Source organism: Malaclemys terrapin, chromosome 8, assembly GCF_027887155.1.
Source record: "Malaclemys terrapin pileata isolate rMalTer1 chromosome 8, rMalTer1.hap1, whole genome shotgun sequence".
In the NCBI taxonomy this organism is placed as follows: domain Eukaryota; kingdom Metazoa; phylum Chordata; order Testudines; family Emydidae; genus Malaclemys; species Malaclemys terrapin.
In genome coordinates, this window is record NC_071512.1 from 21,394,239 (window position 1) to 21,414,168 (window position 19,930).

Here is a 19,930-nt window from a genome sequence, read left to right on the forward strand (position 1 = left end):
TTTGTTAGTTCCCCTTCTGATCGGGGGAAAAGGGGAGGGGGAGGACTGGCTTCCATCTTCATAGGCCTTCCTCTCTCATCCTTTTCCCCTGGTAATTCACATCACAGTAGCTCTGTTGGGTGGAGGAAACCAGCTTCACAGATTTGAATGCACAAAAGCAACACATGAAAATATTTTCGCGTGCATGCACTAACGCACACGTAGCCTTTTGGTCACGGAAATACAAGAGAGGGAAAAAAATATTGCTGGCAAAAACACCCCAAGCCCTCCTGACTCTCAAAAAACTCCTGCCAGAGTGAAGATTTTATAGATTGATTTCAAGGGACTTACAGCACTTCTGGGACCAAGGTCCAAACTGTTGAGGCACTTAAAAACAAAATCAGAAAAGCTGGACCAGGCAAACAAGAGGGAGAAATAGGATAACACTGGCTTTCAATTCCTGCTGCCTTGCAGCTCTTCCACATTCTGACTAAACTCCAGAGTTACTCAAATTAACCACTGCCAGGAAGAGAAAATGTCCCTGAAATCTAGTATTTGGACCTTATTTCTCACTGAAGTAAATGAGAACCCACTTTGGAACTAAGCAGCTGGACTGTCATGTATACCACTTTACGAGCCAGTGATTTTCACTGGTATCCTGGTGATACCTAGAGGTGGCATTCTGATGTGAAATCTGTGCTGTCTAATCAACGATAAATGAAAGAGGGAACTTAAGTCTTCACACATGCAGGATAATGTTGTCACTATGTGGGGGTGTTGTACAGTTAAGTCTGGGAACAGGTAATAAGTAGTAGATTAGCAAAGAGGAAGGATGTGGTTAGGGCACTTAACTGTAACTCAGAAGCCCTGTATTCAATTCCTGTTCTGCCGCAGCCAGTGTGATCTTAGGCAAGTCACTTGGTCTCTCTCTGCCTCAGTTCCCAAACTGTGCAAAAGGGGATAGTAGCACTGTGTTACCTCACCAGAGTGTTATGAGGATAAATACATTGATGACTGTGAGAGGCTCAGATGCTATGGTCATGGGAGCATATAAATAGCTACATGAGAGTGCTTAGGCCTTCGTGTATCCACTTACTGAAGGTTGGGTTAGAAAGTTTGGCTCAAACTCAGTCATTATCAGATCCACTCAGGAGAGGCTGGTACAAAGGAAAATTGGGTAAAAATTGGAGCAGACAGGAACAGGCAACCTCCCCCGCACCCCAGTTCAGACAGAATGTTAAAAAAAAGAAATGCTGAGAAGGGCAGACACAATGATTCCAATACACACAAAACTGAATAGACCTTGTAAAAAGCCCATTCATTTAAACTATAGGGACAAAAGGGTTTTGAATTCAAACTAGTTTGCAAACCCTGTAAGCCCTTCATGGTCTCAGGGTACTTAAAGAGCCTACAAATGACAATAGGCCAGATCCTCAGCTGCTCCATTTCGTTGTAGTTAGGTTGGCTTCAAGGGGCTTTGCCAAGTTACAGCAGCTGAGGATCTGTCCCTTGTGGTAGGTAAGAGACAGGACTCTGGTGTACTGAATTCTGTTGTGGATGCTGCTGGACACAGGCAGACCATGTGCGGTTCCCTCTGCCTCTTCACAGATGACTCCCAGACTGACTGACACACCATGTGCTGCCTGAAGTCACCACCCAGACTCTCCCTGTGTATGTCTACACTCAGCAGTGCAAGTAGGGTGGTACGGTGTACCAGCAAGATATTTATAGCTGGTATGGCATACCGGAAAGAGGAGCAGCAGAAACTGGGGCCACTGGGTGGCACCACGCCGGCAGCTCCTCCAGTGCAGCTGTACCGTCCCCAGCCCTTCCACGCAGGGTCTCCTCCATCTGTACAGCAGCCCCATCAGAGGGTGGGGCTGTGGTCGGTACAGCCACACCGGAGGAGGTGCCGGCGTGGGGCCACCTGGTGGTCCCATGTTCTGCTCCTTTCCCCGCTGCAGTTCCTGGGAGAGCCCCACGGTTCTCCCAGGACCCACAGCGGGCAAAGGAGCAGAATGTGGGGCCACCAGACAGCCCCACACCAGCAGATCCTGTTGCGCGGCTGCTGTACTGCCCCAAGCTCACCCCATCCCTGTCCTCTGGTGGGGCTGCTGCTGTACAGACGGAGAAGACTCTGCGTGGAAGGGCTGGGATGGTACAGACACACTGGAGGAGCTGCCAGCGTGGGGCTGCCCAGTGGCACCAGGTTCTGCTCCTTTCGCACTGCGGTTCTGAAAGCGCAGCGGGAGGAGGACAGAGCCTTCCTCTTCAGGTAAGGGGGGTGGATCATGGGGAGAGCGTGGGGGCCCCAGGCTCGGAGTGGGGTGGGGAGGAGTCATGTGGAGGATCACGTGAGGAGGTCAAGTGCCCCTCTGTGTCCGTTCCCCCACCCCAGACCTGTAAGAAATGGATTCCACTTGCACCACTGTCTACACGGCAACAGAAGCCCAGGGCTCAAGCCTAATCTTATGTCTACACAAAAATTGTGCTAACCAAGGGCACAGATCCAGTGTCCCAGGACCCCACGAGGATGGAAGGTCTGAGCCTGAGTCAAGCCGGAACTCAGAGTTGAAGTCCTATTGCTTTGCAGTGTAGATGCAGCTCCATGGACTCATGCTCTGGGTGTCCACCTAAAGTATCCCACAGTCCCACAGGCTGACTTTCTAGAGTGGTCATATTTCGGGAGCATGCTAGGACGTCTGGGATATTGGGTGGTTGGACTTGGGCACCCATAATGCTTTGTAGATGCTAGAGCCCCAGGTTGGGTGCCAGGGTTCAACAGTTCTACCTGAGCTTACAGATGAGTGTAGACACTCAAGCCCTAGGTTAACAAACCCAGGGTCTGCTAACTTGAGTTCTACTAACTTGAGGCTTATTTTGCAGAGTAGACATACCCCTTAAGTCCCAGCCAATTAGAGAGGGTGTTGTGTTGTAGCCTTGCATCAGAATGAAAACATTTGGCATTGCCATGATGCAACACCGGAACATCATGCGTATGTGTACACTGCAATTAAACACCTGTGTGATGCGCTTTAGCTGACTTGGGCTTGTAGGGCTCTGGCTACGGGGCTGTTTAACTGTGGCATAGATGTTTCCCTTCTCCTTTACAGGTCCCAGGGCCTGGGCTCCAGCCTTAGCCCAAATGTCTACACTGTAATTAAACACCCCCATAACCTGAGTCCGAGTCAACCGACAGGGGTGTTTAACAGCAGGGCAGAGACATGCCCCTTATTGCAATCTAGCATTGTGATGTCCTGATGCACTGATTTCATCTGGCAGGGGCAATCCAAATTTCAGCTGCTTTGGGTTGCCCAGTGTGATGCAAGACAGACCGCAAAACCTCGAAGGAACGCTTCTGTGATAACCAGGATGCATGGCAATCCTTGCTCTCCTCCTCCTGAACATACATATATATCTACTAGGACTGGCTGAAAAAAGTAGATGACACTTTTTTCCTTTAAAAAATGCTGTTACATCAAAACAAGTGTTTCAGGGAAATATATCAACTTAAATGACATTTTTGTCAGGAAGGTTTCTCTGCTCCAGGATGGAATTTCTGGTCAAATCCAGAGAGAGAGACAGACACCCCAGAACAGCCAATTGATTTTTATTCCAATGCAGAAAAAAATTGTTTATTTTGAAATCTATCGGAAAACTTTCAAAAGTCTTTGCAAAAGCAGATTTGTGTCGAAATGTCTGTTTGCAGATTGAAACCCATGCTTTGCATTTTGGAAGGAGGTCAGTATATGCTAGTGGTGCGGATACTGACCTGGGATGTAGGAGACCTAGTTACAAGCCACTGCTTTGCCTGACTCAGAGCAGAGCTTTTCATCTTGTATCACTCTGAATCAAGCAGAGCAGGGACTTGAAGCTGTGTCTCCTCCACCGGGCTATTGGCTATTCTGATGTAGAGCTTGGGTCTCTCATGTTTGTGTCTTTTCAGGAAACATCTCTTTTCTGTTCCTCATTGGAACAAAAATGTATTTCAAAACCTCAACATTTTTCACAAAAAGAAATTGCTGTTTTCCGGCCAACCCTAATATCTTCCCTGCAGCTTCTGCCTAGCTCACATTTGACCAACGGGTCTGATGCTCAACCTTTCCTTTTCCTAAATAAATCGGGTTACAGAACACCACAGCTCCCAGGCGCCTATCATTATACAACTGCCAGGCAGAGCTGACATGCTAGAAGGGTCCTGCAGCCATTCTGTGGAAATACAACTCATCCTCTTGTTTCGCACTGGGAATCAGGTTCCTTTGTACTTTAGTCTGAGATGAAGAAGTAACTGATAGATTATTTTATAGTCAGTTACCCTAGAGCCATTTTGTATTCTGCTTTGTGGGATGGAGTAGTAGCTGTTTAGCATGCACTTTTTGAGCCGTGTGGCCAGTTGTAAATTCCAGGTGACAGGTGGTTGGGGCATGAGATATAACAATACGAGTTCCTGATGAGTTCTCTTTTCATACGTGAGCAATTCAGGTGAGGCAGGAAGGGCAGTGAGGTGAAGATGTGGGAATCAGTGACTACAAAAACACAAAAAGAAACATCTCTTGTTAGCACAGAGCCATTGCAATGCTTAGCTAATGGACTCTTCTGATTTGCTGAGTATGCTGGAGAGATTTAGGGTAAATCCTAACTCCAGTTTTGCCCCAGCCACCACTTAACCCCAAATCCAGTGGTCACCAAGCATTCAGACATAGTGTGGTTCTACTGCGCTGGGACAGCAGGATTTGGAGATTGCCTACAGGGTGTCCATCCCTCCCTGCTACGCTGTGGTTCTCTGCTCCTCAACACAGGGTGGGGAGTTGGGGATGAGCTGGATGAGGGGTGGGGCCGGTGGTCCATGACTGTGCTGATCCACCAAGCCCTCTCAGAGGGTGTGCTTGTTACAGGGGCTCCTATAGGGACACAGTAAAGGCCACTGAAGCATTCTGGTGTCAATTCATAGCCTGGGGACGATTTCTCCCCCTCCGGTCCCCATTGAACCCCTCACCACAAATCCCCATTACTCAGAGTGCCCTTTGACATCCAGTTAGAAATATGGATGGCTTGTGTGTACAAGTGTCATTTTCATTTTCCTCACAAACAAATGAGAGCCCCTACAAAATGGCTGCCCTGAAGCTTGTACTGTACCTATCACAGTGGAACAGAAGCATTCCCCCCACTAGTTTTTCACCTCTTTCATGGGCATGTGACATTTCACTCCATATTCTTTATGAAAATATGCTTATGATATGAATATGACATAACTGAGATATACTTTATGCAAGATGGGTCTTGTAAGGTATCATTGGAAAGGTTATGATTTACTGAAGAGATTTCCCAATACATACCCAGTTGTATTTGATACATACGAATTGGATAGACAATCACCAGACAACAGGCCATCAAATTTGATGAGCCATCAGGAAGGAACAACAAAACCATGAACATACTAATCTCTCTCTGTCCTGGGAGGTGTCTGGGGACGTAACTGTGACACTACTAGGTCAGGTGGTCTTGTCACCTGATATTAAACATTACCTGGGACTTCTTGTAACTTTTCACTGGAAGGGAACGGGTGGGGTGTGGGGGGGGGTCAAGTTTGGGAAACAAAGGATTCTCGCCTTATGTAAATCCTATTTAAGGGTGGGGAGGAAGGCAAATGGGACTCTTCCTCTCCATGGCCTGTCTGCCCAAGAAGAAAGACTGCTAAAGCCACCTGAAGGGAAGGCTACGGGGTCCAGTCTGAAAAGGAACTCTGACCCACAGAAACTTTGCAACCTGCCTAAAATAACATTTAGGGTGAGAATTTACATTTTGTAATCTGTTTCTTAAATTTATTGAGCTTAACTTGCGTATTTTGCTTTATTAGGACAGCAAACTACTTTGTTCTATTTGTTATCTCTTATATTCACTTAAAATTCACCTTTTGTAGTTCATAAACTTATTTCTTGTTTATAATATAACTCAGTTTATGTAATTTCTAACTGGGGGCAGGGGCAAGAAGTTGTGCATATCTCCCTCCACATTGAGGGAGGGGGCGAATTTCATAAAACCTTTGGGTTTGTACCCCTTAAAGGGAGTGGGCACCAGGGTGTTGGGGCAAGCACCTAAGGCTGAATCTTTCCAGAGTGGATCTCTGTCTCTCTGTGCAGTTGGGTGAGGCCCTGCCTGTGTCCTTGACTGGAAGAGGCTTGTGAGCCTAGCCCAGCAAGGCCAGGTAAAGGGGACCCAGGCTGGCAGAATATGCTGACTCAGTAGCACCCTAGCACATCAGGTGACACCCCAAAGATTCCAAACCCATCAGAGGGCTTATGGATACAAAGACAGGAAATATAGTTAATGAGTTCAGACTGGCCTAGTAGTTAGCAAGATAATAAGATACACACATATGCAGGCCGTAACATTCCTCCATCTGGCACACAGCCCAGTCTCCTGGTCATGTCCATTGCAGTCTGGTATGCAGGTGGTTCATCATACCACCATGTCTGTTCCTTTATGAAGTCTGGGCTTCTCATAGGCAAGCAGGGTTTGGGAGTCATGAAGAGGGACTGGGAGATTTCTTCAGCTGGCTTCTGTTTTGAAACCCATGTTTTAGTTTGGGAACTAAATTCCTGAGAGTTCACAGATCAGAAGCGAGACCATGAGAGGTCAGGCAAGCTGCGGCTCCCGCTGGGTTATGCAGCGCGGCAGATAGCTCGCATTCCAGAACAACATCTGGATTTTTGCATTTATATGACAGATGGTTTGGAAAAACAACCTGAAGTTTATTTTAATTGTCATCTTCCTAGCCTACTTCCTACGTGCGCACACACATTCAGGGACCATAAATAAGAATTCTTTAGGCGATGCAGTTCTTAGGACAGCTAGCCCTGTCTTCCATCACTCCCTGTATATCGTGTATGCTGCCGAACTGATATTACACCAGTTTTACAGCGGTGTAAATACGCTGGATCTGAGTCTCCGTTCATTGTCGCCAGTGTGCATTAGGAGTTTTTCCACTGACGTCAAGGGAGTTACAGTGGTTTTGCACTGGTGTCAATGAGAGGAAAACCAGCCACAATTGACTCCAATGGGGCTACTCCTGATTTACCCCAGAGCCAGCGAGAGGAGAATTGGGCCCAAAATGTTCAGAAATAAGAAACTGGATGACCACTGGACATTGCCAACCAGGATAATATAAAATCAGGCCAGATTCTGATCTCAGTTACTCTAATATAAATCTAGTGTAACTCCATTAGAGTTAGTCCTGATTTACACGGGTGTAACAGAGATCAGAATCAGGCCTGTCGTCATCCCAGTGTGAGGTCTTGAGAACCAGGGGCAAATATGTAGATTATTTTTTTCTTCAACAAAGCACTAATCTATGCTCCTACATAAAGCTTGTCAGGCTAGGTTGATCCGTGGGGTAATCCACCATCTTCAGTGGAGTTACACCAGGAATGAATCTGGCCATCTAGTTTACTTCACCAGCCATATTATGATAGCAGTGAGACTCTGTAGGGTGGGTGCTACCTTCCAATATCATTACCACACCCGGCGCCTTTGCAAACACTCCTGCCTCATGCTTCCCAGGTTATACTCCCTAGGCAGCAGCAGCAGCCTCTCTCCCTGTTGTCTCTTATTACTTACCATCTTGAAACTAATTAATTAATTGTGGAATGGCACGTACTGGTTCCAAATGTAGATGTCCCACAGTGTCTGCAGGTGCACCTGAAACTGCCTCTCGGGCAAAATGCAGTGGGATGCTTGCTTTTCGATGCTGCTTGCAGGAAGCCTGGGACACCTGGTCTAGATATTCTGCACTGACCTCTACTTCATTACTGGGTGTCATTCAGGGCACTGACTTTGACCTCTACATTTCTGTGGGCCAGATTTCGCCCCACCCCTTACGCCCAATTAGGACTGTTTGAAGACTAAGGAAGTGAAAGTGGGAGAATCTGATCCTGTACCATTTGGTCCTGGCTACCTCAGGGCTGCCTCTCTCCTTGTGTTACAGCACAGCAGCTCGAGCTGTCATCAGCCCCTAACTGTAAACAGAAGGGGAAGGTGGAAATGGATTTTTCAGGAAAGGGCCCTTGGCTCAGGAACTCAGTTTCCTAGAGGGTTCATGGGAGCCTGAGCTTGTCGACCTTCAGGGATTTAAAGAGGCTTTTGCTTGCGGAAGTACTGGCAAGTGTCTGGGGTTTATGGCTCTAATGGCGGGACAAGTGGAGGGCCAGACCTGCAGTAGGTATAAATCACGTGGCTCCATTAAAGTCAGTGGGGGAGCTATGCCTATTTACCCCCACTGGCCTGGCGTCCTTTATTGGCTTCTGGCCAGTTTGTTAATTGTTTTTAAATGACTGTGTTTTTTTAATAGTGCGTGTGTGCTAAGAGAGTAGGTCATCAGCAGAGTTTATACAGTGAAGTGTACACCTGGTACAACTCCTAAGAAGTCACAGAGCATGAGGCACCAAAGGGGAGGAAGAGGGTCATGAATCTCCCCAGGAAAGAAAAAGAAAGAAAAATAAAAAAGGAGGCTTCCTGGCAAGCTCAGTTGTGAGGATATTCTAGAAGCTCCAAATCCCATCACAGAACAGCAGTGGCCAGTGTCCAGGCAGAGGGAACATGACAAACTCAAAAAGAAATGCAGTCGTCCCTTTAAGTTCTTATTGCCTGAGATATATGTGGCTCCAGGGGATTGGACAGGATGGATGTGTACGGTAGTGTGAGAATGAGACATCGCTCTTCATTTCACACTTATTGTCCCATCAAAGTGAAAAAAACTCCCCAGAGGCAGCGCTCCTGGATCTAAGCATGAATGGAAGATGAAAATCACTGCTCAGTGTTACTGAGATGGGAATGATTAGAGATGGGAAAATGCTGCACAACTTTTCCTGCCTCTTTTGTGTTTGCTGTCTGTGACTATTCTAGGAGAGGAGTTCACTGGCAGGAATCAGCATGCTTTAAGAGACTGTTGAAAAATAGTCACAAAAAGTGAATGAAACGGTAATTGTTGGCACTGGAAATTTGAGTCTAAATGTTCAGTTTGTCCAATCAGGAAGCAGAAATATGGAAAGTAACCGATTTGTCCAATCAAAACTAACCAACACAGTTTGAATGTAGAATACCAAATAATCACAATAAATTCCTCATAAACTACCTACAGACAGAGAATGACTTCTGTGGGAGTTTGTCTGAGTCAGAACTATGTAAGGACTTCAGGACTAGACCTATGAGTTGTGGGCAGTCAATACCTACAAGACTGAGTGTGTAGCAGAGCCAAAACGTGGCTCTTCCAAAGTTAGAGAAGTGGGTAGTTATGTTGCCATTGCTTTGTCCTATCAAACCCAATCCTGATCTGCTTTGCGGACTTCCTATTTCAGATTTCAAGCATATTATTTGCCCAGCATATTCTTTCCCTTATTTTAAAGTGAATCCCTTGCAAACATTAGGATCTTCTCTCAGAGGTTGCAGTGTGGCACTTCTGCAAACCCCAGGTTTTAAGGTTTCAGAGTGGTAGCCGTGTTGGTCTGTATCAGCAAAAAGAGCAGGAGTACTTGTGGCACTTTAGAGACTAACACATTTATTTGGGCATAAGCTTTCATGGACTAAAACCCACTTCATCGGATGCATGCCATGAAAAATACAGTAGGAAGATATATATACACAGAGAACATGAAAAAATGGGGGTTGCCATACCAACTGTAACAAGACTAATCAATTAAGGTGGGTCTGATTAGTCTCGTTAGAGTTGGTATGGCAACCCCCATTTTTTCATGTTCTCTGTATATATATATATCTTCCTACTGTATTTTCCACTGCATGCATCCGATGAAGTGGGTTTTAGCCCACGAAAGCTTATGCCCAAATAAATGTGTTAGTCTCTAAAGTGCCACAAGTACTCCTGTTCTTCTTCCTAGGTTTTAAGTTAGTTTCCTTGTCAATGTCAGCTCAAAAGCTCCACCTGTAGGGGAACTGAAAAAGATCCCTTCAGGTTCCAACTTGGTAAGATAGGAGGAGAAGCTTCACTCCTTCCAGTTTTCCTGTCCGTCACTCAAGGGTGGTTTTCATGTTTCATTGCTGAGACTGATTTGTTTCACCTTTGCAACGGTACTTCAGACTTTACGATATTCTTATTTTTTGCTGCTAAACCTTTAGCTCCAGGTTCTTCACTGCACCTAATGTGGTGCCGTTGTGTACTGAAACCAATGGAGTCTTGATATCTACCACATTTCACCTAGGAAGCCTTAAGGAATTTCAAGTTTAGTGAGCTGTTAGATTGAAAGATTTTTGGAGCAGGGATCATGATTTCTTATATGTTTCAATAGTTTATGATACACTGTGGACAATGAGAGAAACAAACTAAATAAAATAATAATTATTAATAATAGAATCCAAGATTATTTACTGAATCGTTTCCCCACTAGCTTAGTGTTAAGTGTATATCAGACCAAACCCTTCATGTATTTTAATAGCTGTGACAACAGAAATACTAACGGTCAGTAGACCTTTTTGGAGGGGGAAATACTAAGGGCCATGTTCTCTTCCTTTTTCTTTGTGTGGGTAATGAAGCCTTCATAGTAATTAAAGTGTTTTTAAATGTTCTATTTTTGTCTTTGAGGTTTAGTTTTAAGTTTCCTTTAATTAATATTTGTAACTATTATTGTTATTGAATAGCCACCCCACCCCCACCCCCAACACGGCTGAAGTCACTGCTGAGTTTGGAGATCTTTATCTGATCCACACAAAACCACTGCACAATAGATCAGAGTCTCTTTTATGAGAGGAGCTGGCATAGAAGAAGGTGCTACACGTCATAAGAATGGCCATACTGGGTCAGACCAAAGGTCCATCTAGCCCAGTATCCTGTCTTTTGACAGTGGCCAATGCCAGGTGCCCCAGAGGCAATGAACAGAACAGGTAATCATCAAGTGATCCATCTCCTGTCGCCCATTCCCAGTTTCTGGCAAACAGAGGCTAGGGACACCATCCCTGCCCATCCTGGCTAATAGCCATTGATGGACCTATCCTCCATGAACTTATCTAGTTCTTTTTTAATAGATAATGGTGCCTTGGCAGAGCTGAGTGAGAGAAACTTGCACTGCTTCTTCCCATGCTATCCTGGATCTAGTCAGCACTATCCATCCCCCTCACTTTCATGAGGAATAAAATTAAAATTTAATCCTATTTACATCGCCTCTCTCTTCCCCCAAATATTGCCAGCCACGACCCAATGCTGCCAAAACAACGCCATTGGACTGCCACATGAAGCATGCATGGAAATGGTTCTTTGGATAATTCTGAACCCTGGATACTAGGAGTCCTAATCACAATAAAGGAAAGAAGAGTACTCACTGGCTTATTCATTCAGACCAGAACTCTTGATAGCCTTTCCCCCAGCTGAGGAATCAATCTCTGTGTGAAAACCACAGCAGAAAGTTTAAGCCAATTCTTCTACTGTATTACTCACATCAGGGCCTAATCTAAACACCACTGAAGTCTATGGGAGACTTTTCATTGCCTTGGGTAGTCTTTGGATCAGGCTCATAGTGAGTGTCTGGGAATACTTTATTGCAAAGTTTTTCTCCAGCTGTTGGGTTGATTCCATGTCTCAGTAGTGGAACTCTAATGCTGCTATGGTTTCCCAGGGAAGCCCCATTTCTCTGTATCCATGCTGTGCAATGCTCTCCAAAAAGCCTCAAGAAAAATGTGCCGCTCATCTCAGTGAGCTCAGCGCCCATCCTCCCTCTGCTGATTTCAGTGTACAAAATAATCTTCAAGCCCTGCAGAAACTATCATCACAAGAGCCAGAAATCCTGTAAGTTAGAAGGAAGGAAGGGTGGAGAGGGGTCTATATTTTACAGAGCAGAGACAGCACTGGTGGCTTTGAAACCAAACAGAATTGGCAGCCAACCCTATTGTAAATCGTCTGTCTCATTATGGAAGTTTGACTTCCATTCTCACCAGAAATTTAGCTTTATTTCAGTCTTGGTTGTGTTTTCATAGAACTGAAAGGTTCTCCCCTACCCCTCCAAGATCCATAAAACTAGGTCTTTGTGCCAAAATCATCAAGTCATTCATTAAAATAGCATTTAAAAATAAAAACAAAATCAGACCCAGGCTATTCTCTCTCTCTCTCTCTCTCTGACACCCATTCATTTTCAGAAAGTTGAGAACTCTTCTTTTCTTCTATCATTATGGTCACTGGGGTATATGAGCACAAACTTAACCTTTAGTGACCTGTGATGTGCAGGAGGTCACGCTAGATGGTCCCTTCTGGCCTTAAGCTCTGTGATCATCTGTAATACCCTAAGAGTGCATAGGAGGCATTCGTTATTTATTTCTGTTATTTGCTCTCTGCAGGGAAGTGATACTGAACCATTTTTTGGGTGGGGGAGGGAAGGGGTCGCTGTTTGGGGGAAAGTATTGTTTAGCAATTAAAATGGCCAGAATTGCGTGTGCTCTCTGCTGAGCAGCTTGTGAGATTGTTCTGAGTACCTGAACGGAGATCACGGGACTGTTGTGGAAATGTCTCTAGGGACAGTGACAGCAGAGCCCCACCTACCTGCAGAAGGAGAAGCATCAGCTGCACTCTGACGTGTGCAAAGAGCATTCTCCAGATAAAGGGAGCATAGCACAACTACCAGCAGCAGAGGAGCACAATGAGGGGTACAGCTTCTTTGGTGCCCCATAGCCAGTGGTGTCCCAAGGGGGTGTCTGAAGGTGGTGGGCGAGGGTCTTATAGGGGTTCATGTCCCAAGAATGGTTCTTCATCAGTTTTGCCATCTGGGAGGCTCCCTGAGCTAGAGCTAGGCCTGCTGCTTGCAGCTGAGGTAATTAGCTGTGGATGAGCCTAGTTAGGCTCAGAGACTTGAAAGAGGGCGAGGCGCATTGACTGAAAGTCAGAAACTAGCTTCTCTCCCTGAAGGACACAAGCAGCTCCTGTTGAGTTTGTATCCGGCTTGTACAGTGAGCAGCTCTGGGGAGTGTGGTCCTCTGTCTACTGTTTGGTATGGAGTTTAAAGCTGCATGAAGGGCATGTGGCCAGATGTTTTATTTGCTTATGCTGCGGGTGCGGGGAGGAGACAGACCCTGTAAATACACTGGGAATGCCAGAGAGGGCTTCCCCTGGGATATGGTGCTGGTGAGCTTCCATCTAAATTCATGGATGCCAGGCTTTGCTCACTGAGTCTCCCAGTTCGAGTCTTGGCTGTGGTAATGTGTGCCTTGCACGTTTAGTGAGTAGAGCTGCCGGGCGAGCTCTCCATTAGCTGGTTAAATACACGTATAGGCCACGTGGAGCCAAGGAGACTTTTATTGCTGACACTAACAGGAGCAGAATTGGGTGCTTAAGGGACTGGGCTGTAGTTGCTGGATACAGCCCACACCACTAGCAGATAAATTGCAGTGGGGGAGGTGTAATCCCTTTCCCAGGACTCAATATTGAGTCTTCATTTTTTCTAGGCCTGTAAAGCTGTAATGCACAAAGCTGATCATTTTTCTCTCTGCTCCACAGAGATCCCTGGGTGTCCTGGAATGGTTGAAAGTTGAATGGGCTGAAGTGTCTTCCTCACCACGCTGAGCTCACAAGGGCTCTGGAGAGAGAAAGCAGGAGCACAGCCGTGCTTCTCTGAGACTGGTGAAACCGTGGGAAACTACTGCTTTGGCAACTGCCTTCATCTCAGCCCATCACCAATAGTGAGTCACCCGAAGGAGAAGCTGATGAAGGAGTGGCAGCGAACCAGGCAAGGATCCATCAGTCCATCAAGCCTCTCGGGGGATAAAAGAGCCACATCCCAGGAACCAGCCATGTGAAATCGGATCCACTCTGGGAAGGTGACAGCACAGCCCAACAACACAGCACGGAATGAGCTGAGTTTCCACACAGGAGGAAAAAGACATCCAGGGGTTTCCCTGTCATGTCAACTTCGGAAAGCATTGTTTCAAAAGGCAAGAAAGCTCTAAGGCTGCCCTGTCCTCTCCATTGGCCAATTCCTGGAAAAGAAGCCAAGCTCACTCACTCCTGGCCTGGCCAAGGGATTGCTAGGAACATGGCCATGGCTTTTTTGTCCACATGCTGGCAGTGGGGTTCAGATGAAACAGGAATCTTTTAAAGACTAGAAAGACAAGGAATGCTGAAGTTTGCTTTTATTTATTCTGTGTTAGCTTCTACCCATGGCATCTTCTCTGTCTCTTCCTCTGTATAGACAAATAAATACCCAGTACACCCCTCAGTCCTACTCAGATAGAAGAGGAACATTACCATGGGCCAAATCTGAGGTCTTTACTCAGACAACAGTCCCACAGACCCCCAAGGCGCTGCCTTCAATGACTATAAGGTGCTAGGATTTGACCCCATGTTTTGGCACTGAGCAGGGGTCGGAAGAGATCTGCTTCACCTTTCACTTTCCAGCCCTGACAGTCAAACAGCACCAGCCACACCCTTGGAGCCCAGTTTTCGGACCTGAGCCCCAAATGCCATACAAGGCTCAAATCCCTCATTCGGGTATTGAAATCAGTGCACAGGCAAGTCAATCCTTGTTGAAAACTCCCTGGGTTATTAAATATACAAGAGGGTTCAAAATGAAAAAGCCCTGGTTTGGTTATTAAGGGCTTGATCCGGTGAGGTTCAGAGGATGCCTAGCTCAACCCCCACTGGCACCCAGGGGAGTTTGGTGACCAGCACCTCCCAGGAGCTCAGCATCTCAAAAGATCAGGAGGCCCTTCATCTCTTGACCCATGTTGCAAAGAAAGAGACAGAGAGCTTGAGGTCCACGCAGCGAACCATTGGAAAGACAAATTCAGACTGTAGGAAAGCTGTGATGTTCTTGCAATTTCTGATGGCAGAAGAATAGTCTTGTATGCCAAGCACCCGGCTCAGCTGAGTGAGTCCAGGATTCCGCTTAGCAGCCCTCTGAGTTCTAAGCACCAGCAGCGGTAACGGAAATTCTGAGCTTTGCACGCAGCCCCATTTTGACATGAACTGTGCAGACAGGCCGGGCTTCCACCTGGAAAACCTGTAACACAAAAACGAGACTGTGGAGAGTTGTAGAGCAGCTTCCTAACCCGTGTCTGCAAGTGGGAACCACTGACAACTCTTGTAATGACATAAGCAGGCCTTCAGCTCTAGCAAAATAAAAGCAAGCCATTTCACTGGGGTTGCCTGACGTTTAGAAAAAAAGAGGCTGCAGTCTGACCTTATTTATCTGCGGTGCAGGATGTGAAGGGTACAGAGTGTGTGTGAGCGTGAGAGAGAGAGAGAAAATGCATGTCTGTACGCTAATTAGACTCTCACTGGTACTTTATATTCTTAATATTGTTTTCTCACGCTGCCATCTACAGCAGAATCAAAGTTGTTTTATATACAGTTCCCTTGTAAGTGCCTGGTGGCCAGGTTCTCAGCTGCTGTGAGTTGGCATATTTCCACTGAAGAGGAGCTACATCAGTTGGCAGCATCTGATGATCTGGCTCAGTATCTTCAACGTACCCTACACTACCATACAGTACAGTACAGCTGGTTAGATGCTGGCTGCCAAGTGACTCTGTAGGCAAATGGGGTAGCCATTCTCTTCTCCTCAACAGCTCACCCTCAGCCTAGGCCATTCAAACCTGTGTGACTGAATTAGGCCATGAATCTCACCTCTTTATCCCTTAGCACACTTTCCCGTGAATTCTTATGCTGGAGAGAGAACTCTAGGCCTGACTCTGTTAACGTTTGAGGACTGTCCTATTACAGAACAAAGCCTAGGAGTCATTACAGTGACTGACTAGTCATGGAATCTCTGTTAGAAATGGTACCATGAATTTTCTCTTCAGGCCGAAGAGCAACACAGGATCCTTTCAGTTACTGTCAACTGCTCCCACACCCACACAAGAGAGTATTAGCAGGAAAACAACAAGGAGTCCAATGGCACCTTAAAGACTAACAGATTTATTTGGGCATAAGCTTTCGTGGATAAGAAACCTCACTTCTTCAGATGCATGGAGTGAAAATTACAGATGCAGGCATTATATAATGACACATGAAGAGAAGGGAGTTACCTCACAAGTGGAGAATCAATATTGGCCCTGTCAACACTGGTTCTCCACTTGTGAGGTAACTCCCTTCTCTTCATGTGTCATTATATAATGCCTGCATCTGTAATTTTCACTCCATGCATCTGAAGAAGTACGTTTCTTACCCACGAAAGCTTATGCCCAAATAAGTCTGTTAGTCTTTAAGGTGCCATTGGACTCCTTGTTGTTTTTGTGCATGCAGACTAACACGGCTACCTCCTGATACTTAGCAGGAAAAGTAGCTAAAATGGACACAATCTCACTGTTAGCTCACAAACACACCCCCAAAGTCAGCTATGATCTATATACTGCCAATTGCTTCCTCACAGAGTCATAGGAGATGGAAGATACTATCCAGTCCATCTATTGAGGCCCTACAGGTTTGTTCCCTATGTTACATTTGCTAGTGTCTTGTCAAGTCAATTTTTAAATGCCTCAGCCAATGGGGCTTTCACCACTTCCCTTGGGAGCCAAGGTCAGGAAGCTTCTACTAATATCACACCTACACCTGGTCATACCTTTCAAGTCCATGTCGCTCATTATCATGTCTAAGGGAAGATGTCCTTTTCCAAGCTCTGCCTCTTTAGCTCTTTTCATCTTTCCTCACAGCTCAGTCTCTCCAGCTCCCTGATTGTTGCTATTTTCTAAACTCCTTCTAATTTGACATACAAATAGACTGATTCAATTTTGATTCCAGCTGTGAATAGTTTGTGACAGATCCTTTTTCAAAGTAGCTCAGGTAGCAGTGTCTGAAGCACTAGCCGTGCATTGATAGCTCCCCAGTAGCATGTATGAGGTTGACCTTGCCCTCACCACCCGGGAAGACTGAACACAGGTTTCACAATCAGGGGTCATGTCATGTGACACAGAATTTGGACCTAGTTCAGTGACAAGTACTATTTTATCCAGGAGGGGACTAAATCCTGCTGAAGACAGGATAGGACCAAGTCTCCATCCCAAACATAACCAGCTTCCACAAATTCAAACTGGGTAGTGGAGGCATGCAGCACCATTTAGTGTGACTGCATTGACCCATGGCTCTTGGGAAGAAAGCTTTTTAAGATCATTTGTGGGCATACGGGCACAGTTTATTCTGGTGCCACCTTGGCTGATGCCACAGTTCTTGTTGAGAGCGCCATTGTACACTGCTCAACTCACAGAAGCACATGCGCCTTGTAGGCATGCAGAATAAAGCTGCACGTAATCATAGCGAATGCACGTGGCAGGCTTGCATAGGGAGTGTTTGTACGCTGCATTTGTTCTGAGTGCTATTGTGAACCTGAAGTCCAATTAGAACAAATTGTTCTAACAAATAAAGTCAGAAATGCCCTGTTCCTTTGTCCTGAATTTTCACTATACACCAAAAGTTGTGGTGGATCAGAGAAGGGACTGTCGTCAGATTGAAGAGAACGGAAAGCAGCACTGTCACACTGGAGTTTGTGGCAGTGTGATGTAGGAGGAGAGGAGCGAGAGGCAGGGTTTGCAGGCTGCCTTTCAGGTGGGCACCAAAACTCCAGACCAAAAGTTGCCTGTCAAATGTATCTGGTTAGAAATGTTCCAGTAGCACGTTAGAGTCTATGCTGGGGTCAGAGAGAAAAGACCTCCTTGGTATGTGACCAATGGTCTCTGCCCCAAAGTCAAATAAGTAAAGGCTGTGCTGGTACTAAAGGCTGTGCTGGTTCTAAAGGCTGTGCCTTTTAGGGCTGAGCTTCCCAGACAGAGAGTCTGGCCAGGGCACTGTGAATGTCTTGTTATACATAGCAGGGGTGGATGTATCTTTCTGATTCAGTGGGTGCACTGTACTAAAGTGCCAAGGGGCCACTGACCACCTGTAGCAGCACCCTCCGCCCTGGCATCGCAACCCTAATCCTGCCTGGTGTGGAGGAGAGGTCCCAGGGACCCCATGACAGAGGAGAAGCTGGGCCAAACGTGAGTAGCACTGTGACCCCATGCACCAGGTCACAACGCCTGGAGGGGGAGCCAGACCCAGCCCTGTGGGACAGGGATGAATGCAGAGTGGGCTCGCTTTCCAACACCCAACTGCCCAGGGCCTCCCCTCCACACTGGGCTGGGAGAAGTCTATGTCTGCCTGTTTTTGCACCCTCGGTTCCATGATTTCTGTAGGTTCAGTTGAACCCATGAACCCACATTAAAGCTATCCTGATGCACAGCCAACTGGAACCAGACACAAAATTAAGCAGATCTCTTGCAAGCATCTTAAATGCCGAGGCCCATATTTTTAAAGGTATTTAGGCTTTGCGGTGCTTAGTCAATAGGATTTAGGCTCCCAAGTGCCTAAATCACTTTTGAAAATGAGACTTAGCTGTTGGAACACTAGTGCAGCCACACCTAAATACCTTTAAAAGTCTGAGCCTGGGCGACCACTGAACATTACAGCTGCAATAAAGGCATGACACAAGGAGTGCTGGGCCTCCCAAAGAATACAAGGGGCTGGTCTTTATTTCCTGGCCCAAGCCACCTGAGATGAGGGAGGGTCCCAGGAAGGGGTCAACATCCACTGACTCCAGTTGCTGCTGTGAGGTTGGGCGGGGTGCTTCATTTGGTAACAGCAATGCTGTCAGGGAGAGCAACCTGTGAGCTGGCGTAGACCAGGCGAGAACTGTATCAGTCTCATCTTTTTATCTGGAGCGAGGAGGAGAAGAACAAGAACCAGATCAAAGTGGAAATAAATTGGAGCTTTCCAGGAGTCAGAGTATCCTGATAGAAGATTTTGGAGGAGAGACGGTCACCCTTTAACTCTTCAAGGTATGTAACTTGAAGGCTTCTTCTTTGAATAACTTCAGACCACAACATTGCATGTACCATAATGTCCTCTCTAATAGATCCCCAGCCAGTCCCTGTATCAGCCACTAGTGACGTCATATGGTTCTGAGGTGGGTGGAGTGGATAGCAGGGCTAGCTCTACAGCTGTACCAGAAGCACCCGTCAGGGGAAGAATTCAATACCTGCATCATTAGAGAATGTAAACGACACATTGTTTGAACCAGATTTCACTATTACCCCATGCCTTACGAAACATCACCTGGATCTTTAACATAAAAGAGAGTTTAGCCGGGGCCTTAATATTTCCCAATATTTGAGCCAGTCATTTAACGTTACTACGAGTGTGCCTTGCATTCTACACACAGTGAACTGTCTGATCAACATTGGGGCAGTATCTATAGACTGGCATATTCACTCTCCACAGAGCCATGAACCTCCCCCATCAGGATGGCGTTATATTGTCCCAGACCTTCTTCTGCAACCCTCCCTTAGCAGCAATTTCCCCCTCCGCTCCCGCTCAGAAGAGACAAACATTGAACAGATGTAATGACACAATGGCTGCTCAGAGAGACTGGCAAATCGAGAACGCCCATGGGCCAGACAGCCGGAATGGAACGCCCATTCCACCAGCAGCTATTAATCAGTCCTGGTGTTATCAGTATTTTTGTTGGTCTATTCATCTTACTGGATCATTTTCCACCTACCTTCCTCTCCCCATGAGATAATTGCTCTGTGGAGCTGACCCATCTCTCAGTCTCCAACACATGCACTGACACACTGATTCCAAGAAGCAGGGCTTAGAAAACTGTAGGGAATATTCAGCTGTGGCATTAGCGGGCACAACTCAGCTGAAGGTACAGAAGTGGCACTTTGTATGCCTATTGCGCCTTCCACCGAAGGATGTCAAAACACGTTACAAAACTTAATTATGCTTCATGTATCTTTTTTCTGTCTAGTTCCAGATCCAAGCCTGCCAACCCACATAGTTTCAATAGGGCTTACCTAATCCACCATTCATTTATTAACTCAACATTTCTTTATATTCCCCACATACTGAACATTGTGGATGTTTTAGCTTCTAGAATTGAGCAAGCGCTGAGGTTTGCCTTGGTTTTAGGGATGGGGCAAAGAGTGATTAATT

The 19,930-nt window shown here is 46.3% G+C and overlaps 1 protein-coding gene across 1 annotated transcript in view; it reads left to right on the top strand.

Moving 5' to 3' along the window:
* ADRB2 (adrenoceptor beta 2) overlaps positions 1–15,187 on the top strand; it is a 67,636-nt gene extending 52,449 nt beyond the window's left edge. Inside the window, exon 2 of the mRNA XM_054037671.1 lies at positions 13,466–15,187. Within this exon, the coding sequence (XP_053893646.1) occupies positions 13,466–13,500 (35 nt within the window). The 3' untranslated portion in view covers positions 13,501–15,187. The remainder of the gene's footprint in view (positions 1–13,465) is intronic.
* The last annotated feature ends 4,743 nt before the right edge of the window (positions 15,188–19,930 follow it).